This window comes from Asterias amurensis, chromosome 22 (assembly GCF_032118995.1).
Source record: "Asterias amurensis chromosome 22, ASM3211899v1".
Taxonomy (NCBI): Eukaryota; Metazoa; Echinodermata; class Asteroidea; order Forcipulatida; family Asteriidae; genus Asterias; species Asterias amurensis.
This window is the reverse complement of record NC_092669.1, coordinates 3,537,764-3,560,005: the sequence shown is the minus strand read 5'-3', so window position 1 is coordinate 3,560,005 and position 22,242 is coordinate 3,537,764. Positions and strand designations below refer to the sequence as shown.

At 39.5% G+C, this 22,242-nt stretch overlaps 1 protein-coding gene and 1 pseudogene across 1 annotated transcript; both read left to right on the top strand.

The window, feature by feature from the left end:
* Positions 1 to 1,540: 1,540 nt before the first annotated feature.
* LOC139953910 (uncharacterized) lies at positions 1,541 to 8,025 on the top strand. Its single transcript, XM_071953514.1, has 3 exons — positions 1,541 to 1,755; positions 5,259 to 5,723; positions 5,893 to 8,025. Exons 1-3 carry the CDS (start codon positions 1,674 to 1,676, stop codon positions 6,702 to 6,704), a joined length of 1,359 nt encoding a protein of 452 aa, XP_071809615.1. The 5' UTR covers positions 1,541 to 1,673; the 3' UTR covers positions 6,705 to 8,025.
* A 3,346-nt stretch (positions 8,026 to 11,371) lies between these two features.
* On the top strand, positions 11,372 to 21,790 carry LOC139954005 (uncharacterized; annotated as a pseudogene).
* The last annotated feature ends 452 nt before the right edge of the window (positions 21,791 to 22,242 follow it).

Here is a 22,242-nt window from a genome sequence, read left to right as displayed (position 1 = left end):
TCAGAAGTGTCTCCGCGGCAGTACAGTTAATTACGATCCTATAAGCTAAAGTAGTAGTCCAGTCTATTTTCTATATACCATCCGCCCTGGTAAAAAGCAGGACAGTTCTTTTCAGAACTAAGAAGTCTCCCGAACCTCCGATTATCTACTCCGCGGCAGTTGAATAAAGCAAGACAGTTCTCTATAAGAACAAACTCTACCTGGCAAGTAGATACACACATGGTGTTACCGCAAACCAAATATACAACCTTATTCTAGTAAACATAACTTGTGTTGTGCTTAGCTATTTTTGTTGTTGTGTTTAAGCAGCTCTATGATGTTTGGCCTTGGTTGTAGGGGTGAATGTCCTCTCATAACGTTAGTCCATTGTACGGATGCCCTTCAGGAGTGCACCCCTGTAAATAAAATCCCAAAGCGAACAGTGAAACATTTCAAACTATACGAACAGTTTACGAAGTTTCACAGCTGTTTACAGTATTAAGGGAAAATAATTAAAGGCAGTGAACACTATTGGTAATTTGCCAAAATAAGTGTTAGCATAAAAACTAACTTGGTACCGAGTAATGGGGATCTGTTGATGAAACACTCTGTTGAGAAACGGCTCCCTCTGAGGTAATGTCCATTTGAAAAAGAATTATAGTTTTTCAAAGACTAGCCTTCACAGTTGGTGCATCTCAACTATATGCATAAAATAACAAACCTGTGAAATATTGAGCTCAATCGGTCATCGAACTTGCGAGATAATAATGAAAGAAAAAACACCCTTTTCACACGAAGTTGTGTGCATTTAGATGGTTGACTTCGAGATCTCAAGTTCTAAACCTGAGGTCTCGAAATCAAATTCGTGGAAAATTACTTCTTTCTCGAAAACTATGGCACTTCAGAGGGAGCCGTTTCTCACAATGTTATTTAACATGAACCTCTCCCCCATTACTCGTCACTAAGTAAGGTTTTATGACGATAATTATTTTGAGTAATTACCAATAGTGTCCACTGCCTTTAATGTAAAGGAGTGAAAAGGCATTCTTTGAAGGGCCATAATATGAAGGACAACTCTTTTTTCGAGTGACTTCCTTTGATTGAAGTTTGCATTTTTTTGAGTGATTTTTCAATAGTTAACGTTTAGAGAGTATAGGCCCAATGACTGTGAATGGGGTAACCCTACTCCAGATTATGTCCTATTTCAAACCCAATACCTTCATTATTACAATGTGTGGATTAGGAGTTACACTATCGACTAAGATTGTCTACATACCTACAGAAAATTCAGTCGGCGTTAAATAATGTATGAAGTCACGAACACGTCTGGACTTTTACCCCCTGCACAGCTTGGCATTGGCCCAGTCTGGAGTCCTTAAGCACAACAATACTACACTTTCCAGAACAGAGTTACCAGTCTAAAAACACCATGTACAATAAGTAACTGGTATCCTGTCCCCATTCTCTGCTTAAACTATACAATACCCGGTTATTGAAACCCCTCACCCCTATGACCCCCCCCCCCCCCCCCCGAGTATTTAAACCACGACACAGAGCTGGATGAAAACACTTGACGTCAACAAGGGGCCGCAAGCAGTCACCATAACCCAGGCGAAGGCTATAAATCTGCATCAGTCTTTTAAGCCATCGCTGCCGATAATTTCATCCACCGGGCAAGACTCTTCTTATACAACATGCAATCTTCAAAGCGAACGAATAACATGAGTCAGAGAGCGTCTCCAGGGAAAAAGCCGAGGCTTGTCGCTTCTACTGCTGGTGAGTTTCTTGCCTAGTTTTTATTTTGTTAACAAAACACTTTTTACTGGCAGTGTAAGCACTCTATGTAATCCACCATATACATAAACTGACACACATTATTAGAGAAGTTTGAGATCGATCGGCCATCTGGGTCACGAGAAAAATAATAGTTAAAACCGATTACACATTTTGCATGACGGATTCAAAAGAAAACATGAATAAAACGCGCGCCCACTGAGTGATAAACTCCAAACGGGAAATGGGTTTTATTTATTTCTCATCAATACATTTCAGTCCTTAAAGGATTTTAACCCAAAAAGAGTATCCCCAATATTTCATGAATGAGTTTAAAGGAACACGTTGCCTTGGATCGGACGAGTTGGTACATTATAAAAAGCGTTTGTAACCGTTTTTTATAAAATGCATATGGTTGGAAAGATGTTTTAAAAGTAGAATACAATGATCCACACAAATTGGCCTCGAAATTGCGTGGTTTTCCTTTTACTTAGCGAACTAACACGGTCGGCCATTAATTTATGGGAGTCCAAAATTTGAGTCGACGAGGTAAAAGGAAAACCGTGCAATTTCGAGGCGTGTTTGTGTGTATCATTGTATTCTACTTTTACAACATCTTTCTACCCATATGCATTTTACTAAAAACGGTTACAAACTCTTTTCAAAGACCAACTCGACCGATCCAAGGCACACAGTATTCCTTTAAATTGGAACCATCGTAATAACCACACAAACCGTGAAAGGCAAACCTGCAGAAAATATACAATTTTTATAGTTGGACGAGAGTATCCATACTTCTTCCTTTCCCTATTATCAACAAACTTGCTTACGGCCCTTTTTTCAAACCCAATAGCTTGGTAATTTCGCAGAGTAAACCTTGTTAATCTTGGATAGAACATGAGACCATAAATCTTGTTTTCAGTTCAAAGGGATAAAAGTACGTTGTCGTCACAGACACTAGACTTTATTTCAAGTCTAAGATCGCGTTTATTCTTATGCATTTCAGCCACGCAAAATAAAACGCCCCACATTATTAATTGCTATCACGCACCCTAACTCGAATGTTGGAGGTTGATTAAAAGAGGGCGCTGTTTGTAGCGGCTGTCAGGACGACTAAGAGCCACGATCAAAGACTACAAGTCTACACAGACACCTGTGCACAACCTATTCAAAATAAAGTTGACGAATTGAAGGCATCAGACTGGAACCATTATTGTTTAATAGTGACAATACAAACAGTGAGCACACCATGGTTATGTACATAATACTGTCTAGACTATTGATTGAAAAGCCCCTGTCACACGAGAGCAATTGTCCCTTGCTAAACTGTAGCATGGTTGCTAAAAAAAAATGTACCTTATGTGAATGGACAACTATTATTGTTTCTCCTGCCCAAGTTCTCTTGCAAACTGTTGTCAATGAAGCCAGTGTGTCCTTTTCATATTTTGAGGACGTCCTATATACTTCAACGCACGACGATGCGGAAATCTAGCCGCAGCTGTAGCCGCTATTTAGGACACGGCCTATGTGTAATAGGTCTTACTTTTCTAACTTATAACACCCGTTACAATGTAATTATATGTGAAGCTCGCCTCTCACCAAGGTAACCCCGGTGAGATTCCCGGCCAGGGCCATAATACTTTTATGTGAGTTGAGTTGTGCATTGGTTCTCTGCTGTGCCATGAGGGTTTTCCAGACCATCCGGTTTTCCTACCTCGGGAAAAATCAAACACTTTCGATCTTGGCTGTGCTCCGTGGTCATAATGGGTTGATGTGGCTGGCAGCTAAAGGCGCCCTTGCATGCCAGGTTCTCGAACACGTTCTAGCCGCGTCTTTCGCAATTCAGCTCATCTGCGAGTAAGGATGATTAGCCCCCCCCCCCCAAAAAAAAACAAAAAAAAAAAAAAACTAATAAATTGGTAATTCCGAGTAAAACCTTGTTTATCGTGGATCGAACAGGAGATCATAAATCCTGTTTTAAGTTTTAAAAGGATAAAAGTATGCTGTATACGCCGTCGCCACAGTCACTCCTGTGCACAGGCTATTCAAAATAAATGGGTAATTTCCGAGTAAAACCTTGTTTATCTTGGATCGAACAGGAGATCATAATTCCTGTGTTTAGTTCAAAAGGATAAATTAAAGTACGTTGTCGCCACAGTCACACCTGTGGGTGCACAGCCTTTTCAAAATAAAGTTGACGAATTGAATGCATCAAACTGGAACCAATATTATTATTGTTAGTGACAAGTTTACAAACAATGAATCCACCAGCACACTTGGTTATATATAGAAGTACATAATACTGTCTAGACTAAGATCTTTGATTGAAAAACCCCTTTCACGCGGGAGCAATTTAGAAAGGCTCCATTGTTAAACTGTAGCATGGTTGCTAAATTAAAAAAAATGTACCTCATGTGAATGGGACAACAATTGTATCTACTGCCCAACACAATAATTATTGTCAACGAAGCCAGACTACGTGTCCCTATAGTCTTGGTGCAAGACGTCTTTGTATTTCCACAAATAATTTCCGCATAATAATAGAGGGCGCTATTACTCCACCAACCGCTATCAGTTCGTGAGTGATAGCGGTTGGTGGAGTGATAGCGCCCTCCATAAGCGGAAAATTGTGGAAATACAAAACAGGGACGTCTTGCAACAAGACTAGTTTGTCCCTTTCAGGTTGTGAGGACGTCCTGTACTTCAGTGTCCGAAGCCGTAGCTGTTGCCGCTAGATCGGACACGGCCTAAGAGTATAATAAGTCTTACTTGTCTTACTTCTAACACCCGTTTCAGACAGGCGCTCCAGAGTCTGCGCCGAACCAAATTCTGAATTAAATACATGAAAAGTTCGACGTCTGAAACAGTTAGGAGCGACTGTACGCATATCGAAAGTTTGACTGTTGCAGTCGGTCGGAACGACTCTCTGAGAACCATGGTTTCAGACTTCGGTCTTGTCATGAGCCGAACCTTAAAGGAACACGTTGCCTTGGATCGGTCGAGTTGGTCTTTGAAAAGCGTTTGTAACCGTTTGTTATAAAACTGATATGGTTAGAAAACTGTTGTAAAAGTAGAATACAATGATCTACACAAATATGCCTCAAAATTGCATGGTTTACGTTTAACCTCGTCGACTAACACGGTCGGCCATTTATGGGAGTCAAAAAGTTGACTCCCATAAATGGCCGACCGTGTTGATTTGCGACGTAAAATGAAAATCGTGCAATTTTGAGTGATACTTGTGTGGATCATTATATTCTACTTTGAAAACATCTTTCCAACCATAGACATTTCATAACAAACGGTTTCAAACGCTTTTTTATAGACCAACTCGTCCGATCCAAGGCAACGTTTCCTTTAAAATGTAAATGTATTGTGAAGTTCGCCAGTATGAAACCAAAATTTAATTGGGTCGACCCAGAGTCGCTCCTAATCTATATGGTTCGGCGCGACTCTGGAGCGCCTACTGAACCGGGTGTTAAAATTATTGTGTTTCTTCTTATCAGTCGTTGATCAGCGTGAAATACCGGCCTGCTGGGAGAGACCATTCCCGGTTAATGGTCAAGGAGTTCTGGTCTTCAACACTGACAGGAAAGGTCTTCCGTTCTACGTCAGCATCGAAAGTCAAGATGGCGTCTACTGGATGGCACTCCACGTGGGTATCGGCTACGCTGCCTTCCTTCGGCAGGGACAAAATGGTGTTGCCCCAACAGAGCTAAAAAGGGTCGAGGGAGCGGAGTACGGGGTAGAGAATGGAAAGCAGACCTACTGGTACAGCTATGACCGGGACAACCTCGTCCTCAAGTACGGCAAGGGCTACCGCATGGAAGAGACCACTATGATGGTAGTCGACTTCTTAGAAGGTCAGGATAATCCGGAAGAGGTTCGCAAAGACATGTACCCGTACTTCAATGCAGAAGGACAGAGGTTTGTGCGTCAGTACGATGAGAAAAGCAACATAGCTATTTACAGTAAGTAACCAGACTAAATACATATAAATAACAACAGGGATTTATATTATTGCGCTTCTCCGAAATACAAAGCGACTAACAAAAGAAATTAACAATTAAAACAATCAAGAACAAAACTTCAATCGATTAATTATTGTTTCCATTTCATCTTGTTTTCATTTAATTTCAGGTAGCGGAATTCAGGTGACGGAGCCACTAGTTGAGTTTGACAAAAACCCTCTCATCTGCAACATCCCGCCCAAAGTAATGGACAGTTCAAAGGTCACTCTATTCGATCTAGACAGGGGGGAGTTCGTGTTCTCAGCGAGTCTACCATCTGCATGTAAAGAATTGTACTCAAATATCAAGGGGTGTGAGCTAGATTATAGCGAGAATGTAGAAGGGGAGAAAGTCTTACTCTCAGACGCAATCCGCTATAGTATTTACAACGGCATCCTGCGCGACAAACTGGCCGAAAAGGTAGGCGAGCTTTCGAACGACAAAGACGGCACCTATCTGCGCGTGACGCTCGGTAGTAGTCTCGGGAAATCTCCGGGAATCCCGTACGTTTTGGAGATTTGGCCTGCCGGTCACTTCAGCCCCGTTCATAACCATGGTAACGCAAATGCCGTGATCAAAGTGCTGTATGGTTCCCTGGATGTTTCCATCTATAACAAGCAGACGGGTAGGGAGGTCCCCGAACCCATTAGTACACTACCTATCACTAAAAATGACGTAGTCTGGATTGACCGCAACTGGTACCAGACTCATAAGCTGAAGAATAACGGGACGGAATATTGCGCAACTATTCAGTGCTATACTTATGCGGCGAGCGACACTACTTACTGGCCATATTTTGATTTCATAAGCGATGACCAAACGATTGATGAATTTTTTCCATCTTCGGATTTTGGGTTCGTCGAAATGCGAACACAGGTTATGGCCGAGTACACGGAATACGTACAAGGTATCAGGAAAGCTATTAATCCTGTTCCTTGTTAAGGGGAATGTTCATGTTTGGTAATTACTCAAAACAAATAATTAAAGATGCTATGTCAGATTTTTGGCCGATTTGACCCAACAATTTTTGATTTAAAATTCAAAAGGTATTTTCAATTGATGGGGGTCGAGAAAGTTGCAAGCTTTCATTTGAGCCATTGCGCGAAAAAGTCCGCCAATTATTAGTAGCAGTGAAATAAAGTGCTCAAAATTAGTTTTTGTCGGGATCCCGACAGTATCGTGACCAATTCTTATGTGTTTTATAAGAAAAGTTTTAATTTTTTGTCATGGTTCCTGGCCATTAAAAGTTAAAGTTAAAGTTGTTTTCGTTAATTTTCCACGAATTTGATTTCGAGACCTCAAGTTTAGAATTTGAGGGCTCGAAATCAAGCATCTGAAAGCACACAACTTCGTGTGACAAGAGTGTTTTTTCTTTCATTATTATCTCGCAAGTTCGATGACCGATCGAGCTCAAAGTTTCACAGGTTTGCTATTTTTTGCATATTTTGAGATAATTTAACTGTGAAGGCTAGCCTTTGACAATTACCAATAGTGTCCAATAGTGTCATCCATCTAAGTAGCTCTCCATATCCAACAGTTTTTACTTGCACTCGTTTACACTAAAAATTTCCGCACTCGACAGCACGTCCTGCTTATTTTTCTTGGACGCATGCGCAAACACGCAGTGCATTTATCCTCACATATGCGAGGCTGCACTTCACAGGAAGGAAGGAAGGAAGTAAGTTGAATTGTTCGTAGAATTGTTCGTTGCCTAGACAGAAATCGGGCGATCCGATTAAGTATTACATCATGATCAGTCGTAAATTCTGTTTGGTTTGTGAGCTTAAGTTTGTCAATATTATTAACAAAATCGGGCGATCCGATTAAGTATTACATCATGATCAGTCGTAAATTCTGTTTGGTTTGTGAGCTTAAGTTTGTCAATATTATTAACAAAGACGTATATAGATTGATTACCAATTAATTACCAGTTAAGTGATGGTAGCAATTGAAAGATATGACTAGTTTTTTTATGTATTTTATGTTCGTTTGAAACACATTAATTTGTAAACGTTTAAAGATCAGAATAGACGATTTTCACTTAACACATTTCATTTTTGAGTCTCCATAGTTATCTGCTTGTTATGAGTTTAGTAAATAGTTTTACTTTTTAATTTTCTGAGTTGCAATTTGTTCATTAAATTGACCGGAGAGAACGAACCCCTTTTTATTGTTAAACTGGTGTGTTTTCGTCGTTGGCGGCGCCCTTCCATGTTCGTAGCAAAATAAATACGTCAACATTGAACATTTTATTCACAATTGATTCCCCTCATGCATTATTGAGTGTTTCATTGAATGGTTTCATACTTTTCTTTCGATGTTTTATTTTTACTTTGGTTAAATCTTAATAACGCGTGTAAATTTGTATCCAAGCCGACCAAGTTAGTATTAGTTTCGCGCAAAATCGAATGCTATTGAACGGAGGAATGCCTCATGCCAACTGGCGGCAAGAAGTCGGTGGGGAAAAAAACCCAAAACATTTTGGGGTGCTTTTTTTCTGTTGCACAAACATAACAAATAAAATAATGACCCTGCCAACAAATTAAAATAAATCAGAAGTGCTCTGAAAATGTATGTGACTTTAATAAAGTATTGGGGAATAATAATTATTGCTTGAACTATAATTGTGTAGCTTGTATTGGGAGCTCTTTTGGTAGAGAGTGTTCTTACTCTAGCGCCCTCTGTTTTCAAAATTCATTTTACAGCTAATACATAGCGCGCTAGCGGCGCCTTGGAACCAAGACTAGAAGCAAGCAGACTCTGCACGATGGTCTAACAAAGTGTTTCTTCCTCCATTACTAACGCATTACCCAATTTGAACCAGGAAAGTCGGCACAAAGACAACTCGACAGTCCGGTTAAATTATTGTTGTCACCAGACTTGAGACTTTTCACTTTTTTTATTAGTATCGTCTGTTTAATTAGACGCCATGCCATTTTTGTTCATTACAAGTTTGTAGGTGACGAGTATTATTATACATTTCATTGGGCCGAGTTTACAACAGTGGTGAGTTTGCTATATAGCGCGAGGATCTGACGCAGTTATCTAGACTTTAGACTTAACTCAAGCCTTAGATCGTGGTTGTTCTTCTGCATCCCAGCCACGAAAAACGCCCCACAATTTGCTATCACTTTGATCGTAGGCAAAATGACGAAGGTTGATCACAAGAGGGAAGGTACATGTTTGGTAATTTCTCAAAACAAATAGATGCTATGTCAGATTTTTGGCCGATTTGACCCAAACGTACCTACAACGTTCATTAAGCTCCTGGCCAATAAAAAGCTCTGCTTTGCTGACTCCGCCCAAAGATCCAGGAAGATCCAACACACTTTGACCATTGACGTCTATAGAGTTTAACAATGAGTCCAGTAGCTGATTGTTCAACTAATATAAAAGATGTACCTAAAGGATTTAGGTGTCTTTTCAAACGATACCTTTTCTGTACATATGATATATAAAAGATGTACCTAAAGGATTTAGGTGTCTTTTCAAACGATACCTTTTGTTACGTTGTGTCATGCTCCAGAACTGATGAATGGGACACACAGTGGCCATATCCATTAAGTATACCAATAAGCTTGGCGGACCCTGTCATGTGGCGAACCGTCATAGCCAAAGAAACATGCTTTGGCAGCAATTGTCGGCCAATTGAATTGATGTACATTAAATCTTGTGCAACAGACAGCAATTTCCGGTTGACATCTTCACTGACCTGAACAAAAAATGTTGAGACATTCGGCTCGCAAAAGGCACCTACACACCAAGCAAGAAAGTTGAAGAGTGTATGCGGCACTGCGGTCTTTGCAGCTTGTGCGTTCAGGTCATCGGCTGTAGGTGGCCATCGAATTGTGGGAGGATGAAAATCCTGCATCCCATTATGGAGAATCTACAACCAAAATAACAGTCTGGTTTCAAATATACAGCTGCACATCACACAAGCAGGATTGAAATACGGAAAAATATAGCACTCCTAATATCTGATTGGTGGATTAGCGCATAATGAAAATAAATGTGTATAATGTATGACTGAAAAAACATGTAATGTTTGATTGATTGTTCAAATGACAATAGCATTCTAGCAAACCATAATAGTGTTTAGTCAAGTCGCTGCATGCATTCCATCCAAGAGGTCTCATATTCAATTCAAATAATTCAGTGAGAAATTACCTCTTTCTCAAACTCTAATTTACTTCAGAGGGAGCCGTTTCTCACAATGTTGTATACAACAGCTCCCCATTGCTCGTTACCAAAAAAAAAGTGTTTATGTTTATAACAATTATTTTGAGCAATTACCAATAGTGTCCAGTGTTTTTAAAGGGGTAAAATGTAACTCTTACCTTGGAGGCATGGAACAAAGTCTGCACTTGGGTTTTGTCTGAGAAAGGGACCACATGAGGGGTACTCTTGTTCAGATGAGGGGTGTCAGGGTTAGGTATTTGAGAATCAGGGTCATCACAGACTGCTCTCGTCACATGAAGTTGAACTGCATATATGCTATGCTACTGTTCAGTTGATCAATGATAGTTTGCTCCACCATACTTGTGGTCTGCAGTTCACTTGTATAAACAATCTCACTCTCGTTGCGATTTCTTGGTATTTTTAAAAGTTTTTTTTATGCAAGTTCGCCCAAAACAAGGTTAAAGACAGTGGACACTTTTGGTAATTGTCAAAGACCAGTCTTCCAACTTGGTGTATCTCAGCATATGCCTAAAATAACAAACCTGTGAAAGTTTGAGCTCGATTGGTCGTCGGAGTTCCGAGATAACTACGAAAGAAAAAAAAACACCCTTGTCACACGAAGTTGTGTGCCTTCAGATGCTTGATTTCAAGACCTCAAATTCTAAACTTGAGGTCTCGAAATCAAATTCGTGGAAAATTACTTCTTTCTCGAAAACTACTTTACTTCAGAGGGAGCCGCTTCTCACAATGTTTTATACTTTCTACCTCTCCCCATATACTCGTAATCAAGTAAGGTTTTATGCTAATAAGTATTTTGAGTAATTACCAATAATGTCCAGTGTCTTTAATCTTAACATCAAACAACTATTTATTTATTAATTATTTTCGATTTACATTGCCTTTGATTTGATATTGAGTGTGATTTTGACTGTGGATAATAAAACTGATTGAACTGATTGATTGAACCTTGAGACGTGAATGGGATTGTCTGTATATTCTAGTTTTTGACCAATCAGCTTGCTCTTTTCTCATTCTATCAAAAGTCAATTGTTTGGTAAAACTATTCCAACAAAGTATTAAAACTATTCTACATACCTAACCTACCTAATAAAGGACGCCCCCAGAAAAATCAATCGACGTTAAACAATGCATGAAGTCACGAAAACGTCTGGACCTTGACCCACCGCAGCTTGGTATTAGCCCAATATGGAGCAAGCACAGAAATCAGCGAAGGACATTAAAATCATGCTTTCCAGAACAGAGTTACCAGCCTAAACATCATGTACAATAAGTGATGACTGGTTTCCTGTCCACATTTTCTGCTTAAACAGGATGCAATACCCGGATACTCCCCCCCCCCGCCCACCCACCGGAGTATTTAAACTTAAACCCCGACACAGAGTTGGATCAAAACACTTTACGTCAACAAGAGGTGGAAAGCAGTCACCCTACCCAGTGTGCCGATCAGGGCAAGGCTGCGTTCAAAATCTGCATCAGTCTTAAGACATCGCTGCCGATAATTTCATCTACCGGTTTTTAAGACTCTTACAACATGCAATCTTCCGAGCGAACGAGTAAAATGAGTCAGAAAGCGTCGACTGGGAAGAAACCTGAGCTTGCTGCTTTTACTACTGGTGAGTTTCTGGCCAAGTTTTTATTTGTTAAAGGCAGTGGACACTATTGGTAATTACTCAAAATAATGATTATCATAAAACCTTACTTGGTAACGAGTAATGTGGAGAGGTTGATAGTATAAATTATTGTGAGAAACAGCTCCCTCTGAAGTGACGTTTTTGAGCAAGAAGTAATGTTCCACGAATTTGATTTCGAGACCTCAAGTTTAGAATTTGAGGTCTCGAAATCAAGCATCTTAAAGCACACAACTTCGTTCGATAAGTTTTTTTTTTCTTCTTTCATTATTATCTCGCAACTCCGATGACCAATTGAGCTCAAATTTTCACATGTTTGTTATTTTATGTATTATGTTGAGATACACCAAGTGAGAAGACTGGATTTTGACAATTACCAATAGTGTCCAGTGTCTTTAACAAAACAGTTGCTGGCAGTGTAAGCACTTTATGTTATCCACCGTACATAAACTGACAACATGGGAGAAGTTTGAGATCGATCGGCCATCTGGGTCATGAGAAAAAACCGATTACACATTTTGCAAGACAAGGATTCAAAAGAAAACATGAATAAAACGCCCACTGAGCGATAAACTCCAAACGGGAAATGCGTTTTTTATTTTTCTCATCAAATTATTACATTTCAGACAGTACTTAACGGATTTTCTACATCAATATTAGACCGTGTAAACTTTATATAAATCTGTGATCTTAGGCGAGAATTTTTCTTTTTACCAATTCTGATATATTCCTTTAAACTCGGTACAAAATGAAAACTCACAAGTACAAATTGGATTGAGGTTTCACTGTCAAAATGGCAAAAGAAATATACATTACTTTTCCCTTTCCAAATTTTAACCCAAACGAGTTTATACCAAATATTTCATGAATGAGTTAAAAGTGGAACCATCATAATCTTGCGTCACATGTAACCGTATAGGGCATACCTGCAGAAAATATATAATTTTTATAGTTGGAAGAGAGTATCCCATTTCCTTTGGGTGGCATGGCCGTTGGCTTGTGCGTAAAGCGCTCGCCTCTCACCAGGTAACCCCGGTTCGATTCCCGGCCAGGGCCATAATAATTTTATGTGAGTTGAGTTGTGCATTGGTTCTCTGCTGTGCCATGAGGGTTTTCCAAACCATCCGGTTTTCCTACCTCGGGAAAAATCAAACACTTTCGATCTTGGCTGTGCTCCGTGGTCATAATGGGTTGATGTGGCTGGCAGCTAAAGGCGCCCTTGCATGCCAGGTTCTCGAACACGTTGTAGCCGCGTCTTTCGCAATTCAGCTCTTCTGCGAGTAAGGATGATTAGCCCCCCCCCCCCCCAAAAAAAAAACAAAAAAAAAAAAAAAAAACTGTAGCATGGTTGCTAAATTAAAAAAAATGTACCTCATGTGAATGGGACAACAATTGTATCTACTGCCCAAGTTCTCTAAAATGCACAGTAGGGACCTTTAGATTTGAGTGAACGTGGACCTCGTTCACGTCGACCACGGTTGTGTTTTTTCCAAGTGACGTCATAACCATAGTTTTGGGGTCGCGACTCTATGGGGCGCCAAATGTAAACATTTTATTAAACGCAATTATTTACATATAATTCGTTATATAACACATAAATCAGTATTCATCCATTATTTTACCTTTATTTACAAATAATAAATTTTAAACCACACAATATTATACATAAGCTTCGCAAGAGTATGACACACACCGCAAGCATAGAGAATCACACCGGATTCACCAACTCAACTTAGACAGTCCAACCCTTTGAACCAAACATAAACACTGGTGTTGAATAGCTTACCATTACCCTCCATTTTACTATAGCTGGAGAATTTATTTTTTGTATATTTATTTTCTGTAAATAAAGTGTATAATACGAAATTTGTTGGGTCAATAAGTGTTGTTTATATATAGGCCCTGGGTTACAAAAAACATGGAGGTAGCTGTCTCCATTTGCAGTGGTATGTGGTAACCGTTTATTCAAAGTATAGATTCCTACTTTATTTTTGTATGTCAGCTTTTTTTTTTCAGAATAGTTCAAGATACTTAGAGTGCGAAAATCAAGCGATATTTGAAGTGTTTCAGTTTGATGTCACTTAATATTATGTCCAATAATAAACCCAATGTATATAAATTATAAACAAATGTTTTGTAGTATTTGGGTTCCCATCCCTGTACAGAGACATTTCTATAAAAGGAAATACAGAATTAATAGTACACAACACATTGCAATTCGATTGAATAATGACTTGCGAAAAAACACAAATCATCCTGCAGATGGACTATCATTCAGGAAACTGATAAGCAAACGTAAACATGCACATTTCCTTTGGGGAGATACAGTTACATGACATTACAAAAATGCTTCTATGGAATCGACGCATCAAAGCATTCCATTCAAGCTGATATTTCCCAAAATCCAATAGTGTTTTTCATAAAATTAACCTGATTTTATGTTATGTTATGATAGAAGTTTACCGGAGAAGGTATCCTTGTATAGTACTGAAACAACACTGAAACACATACAGCAGCTTGGTGCAAGGAGGCATCTTCTTTTCAGTGTATGTCATCCTTTCCAGCATCCACTTAAACCCTATACTATAACATGTACAGAGTCATCGAAATCAAAAATCATATAAATTTACTATCACATTGCAAAGAAGTCCACTGGGTATTAGACATTTTTGTTACGATTAGGTTCATTTTTAACTTACTATTTTCATTTTTGGGGGTTTAAGACTTTTTAGTGACGTTGGTTTTAAAAGTTTAAACTCCTGTTTTCTTTTCAAATAAAATATTGCTGGAAAAGCAAAGTAAGAGTCTGAGGTACTTAGCTAAAATTAAAACAGTCTTTTGACTTCAGCTTTTTTGTTTAGCAAAACAATTTGCCACAGTTTGTACTCCAAACTATGATTGCTAATATCGAAGATACGCACACCTTTCATGAATGATTCATTGCTGGGAACCGTCCTAGCTGACATAACAAAAATAAAGTAGGAGTCTATACTTGTGGATTGAGCGGTAATAATGAATAAAGAGATATTTGTTTTTTCCTTGTCCTTCACACCCAGCTGAAAAGAGAGGGGTGGATTGTTTTTATCAATGGAGGGGGTACATATTTTGTTGTCCTTTGTTTCGGAATCTTGCTATCGTCTTCTTGTGTAAGATAATTTCAAGCCATGAGTGTGAACACTAAAAGTTGACCTATATTCAAAAACAGGGAGCACTGAAAAGTTGATACAATACAATTTTCTGTATCATTGTTGAGTCTAGACACACCTGGTAGGCCTACCTGTTTAAGTAGTGTAGGCCTACATTATAAGAGAAAATAATCAACGGTTTGTGCTTTTAACAACAGAGAAATTATGTTCAAATAGAAAATAACTCTTTATTAGAAAAAACACCAACTAAAATACTTTCAAATTGACATTGAAAGCACCTGTTGGTCCCTCTGAAAGTGCAATTTGGTTGTAGATCTATCCAATACAATCAAAAGTTTGTTGCGGATACCTGACCTGCACCCGGGTACCTGCCCTGTATGGTATCTTGACAACATCAATATGGAACCACAGCAGAACCTGACTATTTTTCACGTGAGAAGTCCGTCGTCTGCTAGATTTTCTGTATTGTTTTAAATTGGATTTTTCAGGGTGAAGGACTAAAAATTAGCCTTGGTATCCACCATTTTCGGATTCAGCACCCCCAAATTAGTTAAAGCCATTGGACCCTTTCGGTTCAGAAAAAAAAAAAAAGTTCACAAATTTACAAATAACTTACAGGGTTTACAGAAGGCAATGGTGAAAGACTTCTCTTGAAATATTATTCCATGAAATGCTTTACTTTTTGAGAAAACAGCAAAACAATATCAATTCTCGTTAACGAGAATTACGGATTTATTTGAAACACATGTCATGACACGGCGAAACGCGCGGAAACAAGGGTGGGTTTTTCCGTTGTTTTCTCCCGACTCCGATGACCGATTGAGCCTAAATTTTCACAGGTTTGTTATTTGATATAGAAGTTGTGGTACACAAAGTGTGGGCCTTGGACAACACTGTTTACCAAAAGGGTCCAATGGCTTTAAATCAGGTATGTTACCAACTTTTACTAAAAAATGCCGCTCACTTCCTTAACTAGAGCCCTTTTTGGAAATCTGGTCTAGACTAAAATCTTGTTTTCAGTTCAAAGGGATAAAAGTACGTTGTCGCCACAGACACTAGACTTGATTTCAAGTCTAAGATCGCGTTTATTCTTCTGCATTTCAGCCACGCAAAATAAAACGCCCAACATTATTAGCTATCACGCACCCTAACTCGAATGGTTGAGGTTGATTACAAGTTAAGAGGGCGCTGTTCGTAGCGGCGTTCAGGACGACTAAAAGCCACGATCAAAGACTACAAGTCTACACAGACACCTGTGCACAACCTATTCAAAATAAAGTTGACGAATTGAAGGCATCAGACTGGAACCATTATTGTTTAATAGTGACAATACAAACAGTGAGCACACCATGGTTATGTACATAATACTGTTTGATTGAAAAGCCCCTTTCACACGAGAGCAATTTGCTAAACTGAAAAATGGTTGCTAAAAAAAAAAAAAATGTACCTCATATGAATGGACAACAATTATTTGTTCTCCTGCCCAAGTTCTCTTGCAAACTATTGTCAACGAAGCCAGTGTGTCCTTTTCATGTTTTGAGGACGTCCTATATAAGTTAAACGCACGACGACGCGGAAATCTAGCCGTGTAGTAGGTCTTACTTTTCTAACTTTTAACACCCGTTTCAGACAGACGCGTCTAGACGCTCCGAAGTCGCGCCAAACCAAATTCTTAATTAAGTATACATGAAAAGTTCGACGTCTTAAACAGTTAGGAGCGACTGGACGCGCTAGAATTCGAAAGATTCAGTCGGTCGGATGGTCGGAACTCTACTGTGGAGCGCCTTGGTTTCAGACATCGATCTTGTCATGAGCCGAACCAATGTAATGTATTGTGAAGTTCGCCTGTATGAAACCAAAACTCAATTCCAATTTTAACCCCAAAATAGTATACCCAATACTTCATGAATGAGTTAAAATTTGAACTATCGTAATAACCACACAAACCGTGAAGGGCAAACCTGCAGAAAATATACAATTGTTATAGTTGGACGAGAGTATTATTTCTTCCTTTCCCTATTATCAACAAACTTGCTTACGGCCCTTTTTCAAACCCAATAGCTTGGTAATTTCGCAGAGTAAACCTTGTTAATCTTGGATCGAACGTGAGACCATAAATCTTGTTTTCAGTTCAGAGTGATAAAAAAGTACGTTGGCGCCACAGACACTAGACTTGATTTCAAGTCTAAGATCGCGTTTATTCTTCTGCATTTCAGCCACGCAAAATAAAACGGCCAAGGGCGCTGTTTGTAGCGGCTGTCAGGACGACTAAAAGCCACGATCAAAGACTACAAGTCTACACAGACACCTGTGCACAACCTATTCAAAATAAAGTTGACGAATTGAAGGCATCAGACTGGAACCATTATTGTTTAATAGTGACAATACAAACAGTGAGCACACCATTGTTATGTACATAATACTGTCTAGACTAACTTTGATTGAAAAGCCCCTTTCACACGAGAGCAATTGTCCCTTGCTAAACTGAAGCATGGTTGCTAAAAAAAAATGTACCTTATGTGAATGGACAACTATTATTGTTTCTCCTGCCCAAGTTCTCTTGCAAACTGTTGTCAATGAAGCCAGTGTGTCCTTTTCATGTTTTGAGGACGTCCTATATACTTCAACGCATGACGATGCGGAAATCTAGCCGCAGCTGTAGCCGCTATTTAGGACACGGCCTATGTGTAATAGGTCTTACTTTTCTAACTTATAACACCCGTTACAATGTAATGTATTGTGAAGCTCGCCTCTCACCAAGGTAACCCCGGTTAGATTCCCGGCCAGGGCCATAATAATTTTATGTGAGTTGAGTTGTGCATTGGTTCTCTGCTGTGCCATGAGGGTTTTCCAGACCATCCGGTTTTCCTACCTCGGGAAAAATCAAACACTTTCGATCTTGGCTGTGCTCCGTGGTCATAATGGGTTGATGTGGCTGGCAGCTAAAGGCGCCCTTGCATGCCAGGTTCTCGAACACGTTGTAGCCGCGTCTTTCGCAATTCAGCTCATCTGCGAGTAAGGATGATTAGCCCCCCCCCCCCCAAAAAAAAAAAAAAAACAAAAAAAAAAAAAAACTAATAAATTGGTAATTCCGAGTAAAACCTTGTTTATCGTGGATCGAACAGGAGATCATAAATCCTGTTTTAAGTTTTAAAAGGATAAAAGTATGCTGTATACGCCGTCGCCACAGTCACTCCTGTGCACAGGCTATTCAAAATAAATGGGTAATTTCCGAGTAAAACCTTGTTTATCTTGGATCGAACAGGAGATCATAATTCCTGTGTTTAGTTCAAAAGGATAAATTAAAGTACGTTGTCGCCACAGTCACACCTGTGGGTGCACAGCCTTTTCAAAATAAAGTTGACGAATTGAATGCATCAAACTGGAACCAATATTATTATTGTTAGTGACAAGTTTACAAACAATGAATCCACCAGCACACTTGGTTATATATAGAAGTACATAATACTGTCTAGACTAAGAACTTTGATTGAAAAGCCCCTTTCACGCGGGAGCAATTTAGAAAGGCTCCATTGTTAAACTGTAGCATGGTTGCTAAATTAAAAAAAAATGTACCTCGTGTGAATGGGACAACAATTGTATCTACTGCCCAACACAATAATTATTGTCAACGAAGCCAGAATACGTGTCCCTATAGTCTTGGTGCAAGACGTCTTTGTATTTCCACAAATAATTTCCGCATAATAATAGAGGGCGCTATTACTCCACCAACCGCTATCAGTTCGTGAGTGATAGCGGTTGGTGGAGTGATAGCGCCCTCTATAAGCGGAAAATTGTGGAAATACATAACAGGGACGTCTTGCAACAAGACTAGTTTGTCCCTTTCAGGTTGTGAGGACGTCCTATACTTCAGTGTCCGAAGCCGTAGCTGTTGCCGCTAGATCGGACACGGCCTAAGAGTATAATAAGTCTTACTTGTCTTACTTCTAACACCCGTTTCAGACAGGCGCTCCAGAGTCTGCGCCGAACCAAATTCTGAATTAAATACATGAAAAGTTCGACGTCTGAAACAGTTAGGAGCGACTGTACGCATATAAGTCGAAAGATCGACTGTGGCAGTCGGTCGGAACGACTCTCTGAGCGCCATGGTTTCAGACTTCGGTCTTGTCATGAGCCGAACCTTAAAATGTAAATATATTGTGAAGTTCGCCAGTATGAAACCAAAATTTAATTGGGTCGACCCAGAGTCGCTCCTAATCTATATGGTTCGACGCGACTCTGGAGCGCCTACTGAACCGGGTGTTAAAATTATTGTGTTTCTTCTTATCAGTCGTTGATCAGCGTGAAATACCGGCCTGCTGGGGGAGACCATTCCCGGTTAATGGTCAAGGAGTTCTGGTCTTCAACACTGACAGGAAAGGTCTTCCGTTCTACGTCAGCATCGAAAGTCAAGATGGCGTCTACTGGATGGCACTCCACGTGGGTATCGGCTACGCTGCCTTCCTTCGGCAGGGACAAGATGATTTTCCCCCAACAGAGCTAAAAAGGGTCGAGGGAGCGGAGTACGGGGTAGAGAATGGAAAGCAGACCTACTGGTACAGCTATGACCGGGACAACCTCGTCCTCAAGTACGGCAAGGGCTACCGCATGGAAGAGACCACTATGATGGTAGTCGACTTCTTAGAAGGTCAGGATAATCCGAAAGAGGTTCGCAAAGACATGTACCCGTACTTCAATGCAGAAGGACAGAGGTTTGTGCGTCAGTACGATGAGAAAAGCAACATAGCTATTTACAGTAAGTAACCAGACTAAATACATATAAATAACAACAGGGATTTATATATTGCGCTTCTCCAAAATACAAAGCGACTAACAAAAGAAAAGAACCATTAAAACAGTCAAGAACAAAACTTCAATCGATTAATTATTGTTTTCATTTCATCTTGTTTTCATTTAATTTCAGAGAGCGGAATTCAGGTGACGGAGCCACTGGTTGAGTTTGACAAACAACCTCTCATCTGCAACATCCCGCCCAAAGTAATGGACAGTTCAAAGGTCACTCTATTCGATCTAGACGGGGGGAGTTCGTGTTCTCAGCGAGTCTACCATCTGCATGTAAAGAATTGTACTCAAATATCAAGGGGTGTGAGCTAGATTATAGCGAGAATGTAGAAGGGGAGAAAGTCTTACTCTCAGACGCAATCCGCTATAGTATTTACAACGGCATCCTGCGCGACAAACTGGCCGAAAAGGTAGGTAACCATTCGAACGACAAAGACGGCACCTATCTGCGCGTGACGCTCGGTAGTAGTCTCGGGAAATCTCCGGGAATCCCGTACGTGTTGGAGATTTGGCCTGCCGGTCACTTCAGCCCCGTTCATAACCATGGTAACGCAAATGCCGTGATCAAAGTGCTGTATGGTTCCATTGATGTTTCCATCTATAACAAGCAGACGTGTAGGGAGGTCCCCGAACCCATTAGTACACTACCTATCACTAAAAATGACGTAGTCTGGATTGACCGCAACTGGTACCAGACTCATAAGCTGAAGAATAACGGGACGGACTATTGCGCAACTATTCAGTGCTATAGTTATGCGGCGAGCGACACAACTTACTGGCCATATTTTGATTTCATAAGCGACGACCTAACGATTGATGAATTTTTTCCATCTTCGGATTTTGGGTTCGTCGAAATGCGAACACAGGTTATGGCCGAGTACACGGAATACGTACAAGGTATCAGGAAAGCTATTAATCCTGTTCCTTGTTAAGGGGAATGTTCATGTTTGGTAATTACTCAAAACAAATAATTAAAGATGCTATGTCAGATTTTTGGCAGATTTGACCCAACAATTTTTGATTTAAAATTCAAAAGGTATTTTGATGGGGGTCGAGAAAGTTGCAAGCTTTCATTTGAGCCATTGCGCGAAAAAGTCCGCCAATTATTAGTAGCAGTGAAATAAAGTGCTCAAAATTAGTTTTTGTCGGGATCCCGACAGTATCGTGACCAATTCTTATGTGTTTTATAAGAAAAGTTTTAATTTTTTGTCATGGTTCCTGGCCATTAAAAGTTAAAGTTAAAGTTGTTTTTGTTAAATTTCCACGAATTTGATTTCGAGACCTCAAGTTTAGAATTTGAGGGCTCGAAATCAAGCATCTGAAAGCACACAACTTCGTGTGACAAGAGTGTTTTTTCTTTCATTATTATCTCGCAAGTTCGATGACCGATCGAGCTCAAAGTTTCACAGGTTTGCTATTTTTGTGCATATGTTGAGATAATTTAACTGTGAAGGCTAGCCTTTGACAATTACCAATAGTGTCCACTGCCTTTAATAGCAGTACTGGAAATAGCCTAGCAGTAGATCCAGCGGAGTACAAATCGCTTGAAGCCTTTAAGCTTGCACTTAAGGCTCATCCATCTAAGTAGCTCTCCATATCCAACAGTTTTTACTTGCACTCGTTTACACTAAAAATTTCCGCACTCGACAGCATGTCCTGCTTATTTATCTTGGACGCATGCGCAAACACGCAGTGCATTTATCCTCACATATTATGCGAGGCTACACTTCACAGGAAGGAAGGAAGGAAGGAAGGAAGTTGAATTGTTCGTAGAATTGTTCGTTGGCTAGACAGAAATCGGGCGATCCGATTAAGTATTACATCATGATCAGTCGTAAATTCTGTTTGGTTTGTGAGCTTAAGTTTGTCAATATTATTAACAAAGACGTATATAGATTGATTACCAATTAATTACCAATTAAGTGATGGTAGCAATTGAAAAATATGACTAGTTTTATTTATGTATTTTATGTTCGTTTGAAACACATTAATTTGTAAACGTTCAAAGATCAGAATAGACGATTTTCACTTAACACATTTCATTTTTGAGTCTCCATAGTTATCTGCTTGTTATGAGTTTAGTAAATAGTTTTACTTTTTAATTTTCTGAGTTGCAATTTGTTCATTAAATTGACCGGGGAGAACGAACCCCTTTTTATTGTTAAACTGGTGTGTTTTCGTCGTTGGCGGCGCCCTTCCATGTTCGTAGCAAAATAAATACGTCAACATTGAACATTTTATTCACAATTGATTCCCCTCATGCATTATTGAGTGTTTCATTGAATGGTTTCATACTTTTCTTTCGATGTTTTATTTTTACTTTGGTTAAATCTTAATAACGCGTGTAAGTTTGTATCCAAGCCGACCAAGTTAGTATTAATTTCGCGCAAAATCGAATGCTATTGAACGGAGGAATGCCTCATGCCAACTGGCGGCAAGAAGTCGGTGGGGAAAAAAAACCAAAACATTTTGGGGTGTTTTTTTTCTGTTGCACAAACATAAAAAATAAAATAATGACCCTGCCAACAAATTAAAATAAATCAGAAGTGCTCTGAAAATGTATGTGACTCTAATATAGTATTGGGGAAAAATAATTATTGCTTGAACTATAATTGTGTAGCTTGTATTGGGAGCTCTTTTGGTAGAGAGTGTTCTTACTCTAGCGCCCTCTGTTTTCCAAATTCATTTTACAGCTAATACATA